The sequence below is a fragment of the Gavialis gangeticus genome, unplaced genomic scaffold (assembly GCF_001723915.1).
Source record: "Gavialis gangeticus isolate Ggan-Ray unplaced genomic scaffold, GavGan_comp1, whole genome shotgun sequence".
In the NCBI taxonomy this organism is placed as follows: Eukaryota; Metazoa; Chordata; order Crocodylia; family Gavialidae; genus Gavialis; species Gavialis gangeticus.
In genome coordinates, this window is record NW_017728973.1 from 3,899,933 (window position 1) to 3,905,368 (window position 5,436).

At 41.2% G+C, this 5,436-nt stretch overlaps 1 protein-coding gene across 5 annotated transcripts in view; it reads right to left on the minus strand.

Annotated features, from left to right (window-relative positions):
- Positions 1 to 1,887: 1,887 nt before the first annotated feature.
- Positions 1,888 to 5,436, minus strand: part of LOC109290300 (death-associated protein 1-like) — a 24,392-nt gene continuing 20,843 nt past the window's right edge. For all 5 annotated transcript variants that reach the window (XM_019506734.1, XM_019506742.1, XM_019506750.1 and 2 more), the window contains exons 3-4: positions 3,343 to 3,385; positions 1,888 to 2,753 (exon numbers count right to left, since the gene is read on the minus strand). In XM_019506734.1, coding sequence (XP_019362279.1) covers positions 2,634 to 2,753; positions 3,343 to 3,385 — 163 coding nt within the window. In that variant the 3' untranslated portion in view covers positions 1,888 to 2,633. The remainder of the gene's footprint in view (positions 2,754 to 3,342; positions 3,386 to 5,436) is intronic.

The window sequence follows — 5,436 nt, forward strand, 5'->3', positions numbered from 1 at the left end:
AAAAACCCCTGCACTCACCGGTTGCTGCAGCGGCCGTCAGAGCTTCTGAGGGCTTGTGGCAGAGCCCCCAAGCAACATGGGGCAGCAGGGATTCCCCACGACCACCACCACCTGGCAGCAGCCAGTGAGGATTTTTTTTTTTTTTTTTTAAAGCACCGGGACCCTGGGGCCTGGTGGGGCAGCCAATGACAGGGCCGGGAGAGTGGGCAGGGGATGGGGCCTATTCAATTTGGAGATTCAGCCGATTCAATTCGGGACAGTGATTCGAATCACCAAATCAAATCACTGTCCCCTGAATCGGCCGAATCCAAAGTGAATACTAGCCGCTCCACACAGGCCTATCAGAAAGTGTATGTGTGGGCCTATGCCAATGAAGAGAAAATGAAGAAGGTCTGAAGAACAAGCTGCCCAAAATGCAGCTGTAGATGCAGCAGAATTCCTGACTGCAGAAAAAATTTGGGTTTGCTGTCAGAGCTCTGGGCTACACGTTTGGTTTGGTCACAAATACAAGAATAAAAAGCAGCTTCTAAAAGGTTCTGTTTTCAGAAAGACCCAAAGTCTCCTAAATTGCCCTGGCTGCCTTCTCCTGGCAGTTAAGAATTCACACAAGGCCAAACAGAACAGAAGTATTTTCTCATGACAAAGTGCACATGACAAAACACTGCAAGTTGGTTCTGAGTCAGAGGCGGCATGAAGGAATCAAAACAGAAAGAGCCCCAAATGACAACAGAAAACATACCATGCAGTTTATGGCTTAATGCCTACAGAATAAGGCTCATTTTTGCTTTCACAAAGCAACACAAGTCAGTAATGGAGTCTCCCTACAGCTAAAGCATCAGGCCAGTTTCAAAGCCTGCTCACAGTGTTTAATTATAAGGGACACCAATAGGGTATAACATCACCACACTGTTCTAGAACACAAATCTAGGCTTTTTTAATTCACCAACTAGCTAAGCAAATGCCACTCTATTAAAATCATGAGAGCAGCTGTTAACGGACCCCACTGAACCCAGTTAGCCTCTAGCTAAAGACAAACACCCTGCTTTAACAAGCTCCCTGCAACTCAAAGGTGACTAATAATCTGGATCTGAAAGGCCCTAAACTTTGAGTAAGCCCAGACTGTAGTTTTAAAACTTGACAAGCCCACAACTCTTAATAACAATCCCAGGTTATAGCCTCAAAAGATGCTTTCTATACCCCACTTCTTCAGGAAAAAAGAAAACAAAGTGCAGGATGGATTTAGCCCATTTTAGAACCTTCCATCAGCAAGTAAAAAAAAGAAAAACATTATTTAGTTTGTCAAAGGAATTCAGGGCAATTTCCCATCAATTTTTATAAAGGTCAATTAAAAATATACAAGATAATCCTCAGGACTTTATGTGTGATCCAAGTCAATACAAGCCCTGATGTCTGAACTTAAGAAAGACAATTCCAAGTCTCACTGAACAGTGCTTTGTTCCAAGCATTGTTTTGACTACATTCTGTGAACATTTTACAGATTTGCACACCAAGCAAACTATAGAACACTCATAAGTTCAGCCCTGCTGCAACCACAGATCTCTTCCGAGACTTGTGGCATAAGAGCAAAGCAAATGTTCGGTTCCACCTCTGAACATAGGTTCACAATAGAATAAAACAAAAAGAAAATCCCATTATGCAACTAATTTGGTTTACTAACAAACATCTCTGCTAATGCATTTGGTTGGGTTTTTTTAATAAATTAACGCATTCCAAGCACTGAAAGACTAAAACGGTGTCAGAGTCATAAAACAAGTCAGCCTGTCCCTTGTAAGTGAAGACAAACACCCAATATGTTCCTAAGGACCAAGCCAAACTATGACACTGAAGTCCTCAAAAGAACTGAAGAAAATCGATCAGAATTCACACAGCTACATTCCCTTTCAGAGCACATGGTCATCTCACTATTCAGTGGAGCCTGGAACAGTTCATGCTGCTAGTGGAACTGCTATCTAGCTACCATTCCACCACAGTTTACTGGTACCTTTCCTATCAATAGGCAGCTCTGACAAGAATCGTCTGGTGTCAGCACAGAGAAGCAAAAGAAAGCAACTGCGCATATCTCACGTGCTTGCAGTTCATGAGCCTTTAATTTCCCCTCTCCCCATTAGTGTTTGATATCAAGCCCTTCCACAAAATCATCCTACTGCTTAAGATACACAAGTCCTCTAATTCCAATTGCATGGAGACCCCTGAAGTCAACCTGTTCCGTTTAAAAAGCAAGAGGGTTGGCTCCATATTTATACACAACAATCTAAATTCCAGACAGCAACTCCAAGCTGCACCAATAACTTAAGATAAACCTCTTCATTGCAATGAAGTGTTGGGATCCACGTCTAACGCCCCAGGAACACACAAGCTGTTTTAGCTTACCAGTGCCCCTTCCCTCTAAAACTGTGTTTAAAAGCACACGCAAATATTTTTCAAAATATATATTTTAAAAGCTCTAAACAGCAACCAAATATCAGGGTGAGAGGCTGGGGCGGAGTGAAAATAAAGGCAAATCAAGCATCACTAAATACAAGGGAAGTTGTCTAGCTCTTGTCTAGCTCCAACACAAGGTGTGGCCTGGCTCCCCATCCCCTTTTCAGTCCCAGATGCTGCTTCCAGATGGGTCATTTGCGGGGCTGGTGAATATGCTGATTGATGTGATGGTGAGGGGGTAGCTTTTCCACACAAGGCTGTGGTTTCTGATGTGCCACCTGGGCCGCTGCTGGAGGGAAGTCTTTGTCACCCTAGAAAGAAGCAGCTGGATTTAAACAAGGCAGTCAAACCTCCAATAAATAATGTATGTGGTGGGGGTGGAATGCATTTACATGCAACCTACTACAGCTATGCTGGCTACTACAGAGATTCCCTCCTTTTTCACAAAAGCCTTTTTCAGCATGTGGAATGATGGTGACAGATTTTTGGGGGAGATGAGAGAATGGCACAGTCCTCTCATGGCATAATACATATTTTCCACAGTTTGTCAGCCAGTTAGCCCTACAGATCTGTAAGTCTCCCTAAAGCAAATTCTCATCCTTTTCCACACTAGAATCCGTTCCCATCTAGAATGTGGGAAAGACAGGGTGACAAGTCTTATTTACACATCCTCCTGGCTTCTACCTTGGCATACAATGCCCCGTGCTTATGCCCCCTGCTCCAACCCATGTAGGACAAAACTAAATGAAAGGCTCTTGAAAAAAGGGTTCTCTGGTTCTTCCTAAAAGAGACAAGCTTATAGAGAAAAACATAGCAAAAAAAAAAATCCAGTAAAAAGATTAGTTGCATTAATAGCAACACACTACATTTGGTACTAAGCAATAAGATACATTGTCTTACCCTTGTTATGGCTCCTGATATAATCAGAGTTTGCTTGGGGGGGCTGAAAGAGAACAGAATACACGCTTAAATACAAAGAACTATCTTTTATGTAGAACATGAGCAACATTAAAAGCAAAATTACAATTTATTTCTAAAGAAACCTTTCAAAATTGGTAGTTCACACTTAGGTTCTTCTGCATTTGCCCTAAAAAGGTTAGAACAAGGAAGACAGAGGAAGATACGCAGTAGAAGTTTGCAGCTTAAAGGCAGAAAATCACGGGACAGTTCATCATTCACCACCTGCTGATCCCCTGCTTGGAATATCCTTTCACTGGGCCTGAATTCTTGCTCTCTGGTGTGTTTCAGTGAAAGTACTAAAATGGAAATAGCAAATTGGAAGTGCTAAGTGAAGCCAGATGGATGGGATGCTGCTCAGCTGGCTTCAATTTCCTAAACCTGTTTAGGAGGTGCAAATACAAAGAGAGGCAGTGTGCTGTAGTGGGCAGGGCACCAGACTGGAACTCAAGTGATCTAGAAGCTACTTCCAGTCCTGCTACTGGGCTACTCTATGACCTTGGGCAACTAACTTAACTTTTCTATACTTCTATTCCCTTCCTCCTCCATGTGGAAAATAAAACAGGAATGACATTTCACAGAAGATACAAGCTTAGACAAGCACAGAAGAGAAAGCTAAATATTACTGCAACTATATATGGGAGACTTTTCCTTTGATCATTAAAAGAGAAAAAGCTTATATAACAAATCTGGCTTTCTTCGGAGACTTTGAGATTGCTGCCATATACAAAGAGAATTCTGAATGACAGTATACGCATTTTAAAAGCATGGCTAGAATTTACCTCTTCAATTATCCACCAAGATTTTATGTTAAGGATCATATTCTCATGCAAGAGCCAAAGTTCTCATTAACACCTACGACAAAATAGGTGGCTGCTATTTCAACGGTTGTTATAAAAATCTCAGGTCTTGGCAAGAAAAGAAACTTTCAGTTCACTTTTACCACATGCATGGAAAACACAAAAGAAAATCTAAAGCAGGACCTTGTGTACAGTATTTACCATTCTACAAAAAATGTAAATCTGTAGATTAAGGGAACTGAAACTTTGAACTTCTCTTTGTTTTTGCTTCAATTGTCTAAAATAAGACATCAGTTGGCTATTTATTTTCCCTTCTTGGTGCAACCTGTTCATCAACAAAGTCCTAATTTTGTTCAGCACACAGAGCTGGGTGGCTAAATAACATGGCTCTGCCATTTCTCCACGTGAGAATGTCAAGGCTAGGCATGAATTTTCCTCTACAGGGAGCAAAAGTCCTAAGCCACTTCACATGCAGCTCAGTCAGATGAGCTGTTAGGTAACTAATGAAAGGCTTGGGCACTTCAATCTTATTTGAAATTATTAATTTTTCCTACATATTGAAGTTCTTTCTTTTCTTTTACTAAATCCATGATCCAAAGCCTTGTGCTGGCAATGGAAATGTTACTGACACGGGTGTCATTGACTTAAGTGGACTGGGTATCCAAAGAACTATTAATTACTCATATTACACAGGGGAAAGCAGAAAAAATTCCAGGAAATCCCCACAGTCAGTTTTAAGAACTAATGCTAGAATTGCCAGTTGTTCTACCTAAAATATGAGCAGCAGGTTTTCCATAACTGAGTTTCAATACTCCTCCCTTCAGATTCCTCTGCAAAATACTGTTTCTACACCATTACAGTCATGTTCTAGACCAGTGGTCTCCAAAGTGGGGTGCGTGCAGGAGGTGCAGGAGATCCACTGGGGTGCGGGAAGACAATATTAGAACTTCTATTTATATTTGTATAAATATACATATATTGGGGGTGCGTGCTCAAAATTTTTTTACTGATGGGGTGCACAATCAAAAAAGTTTGGAGACCACTATTCTAGACTAGGGGTTCCCAAACATTTACCAATGGAAGTATGCAAGACATCTGTGCAATGATGGATTTAATTTTAATTATAATAATAATTGGCATTTAACGGGTTAAAATATAAACCATACGCTGCTAGGGGTACATGAACAGCTGGTAAATCTGGAAGGGGGTACGCAATAAGAAAAAGTTTGGGAACCTC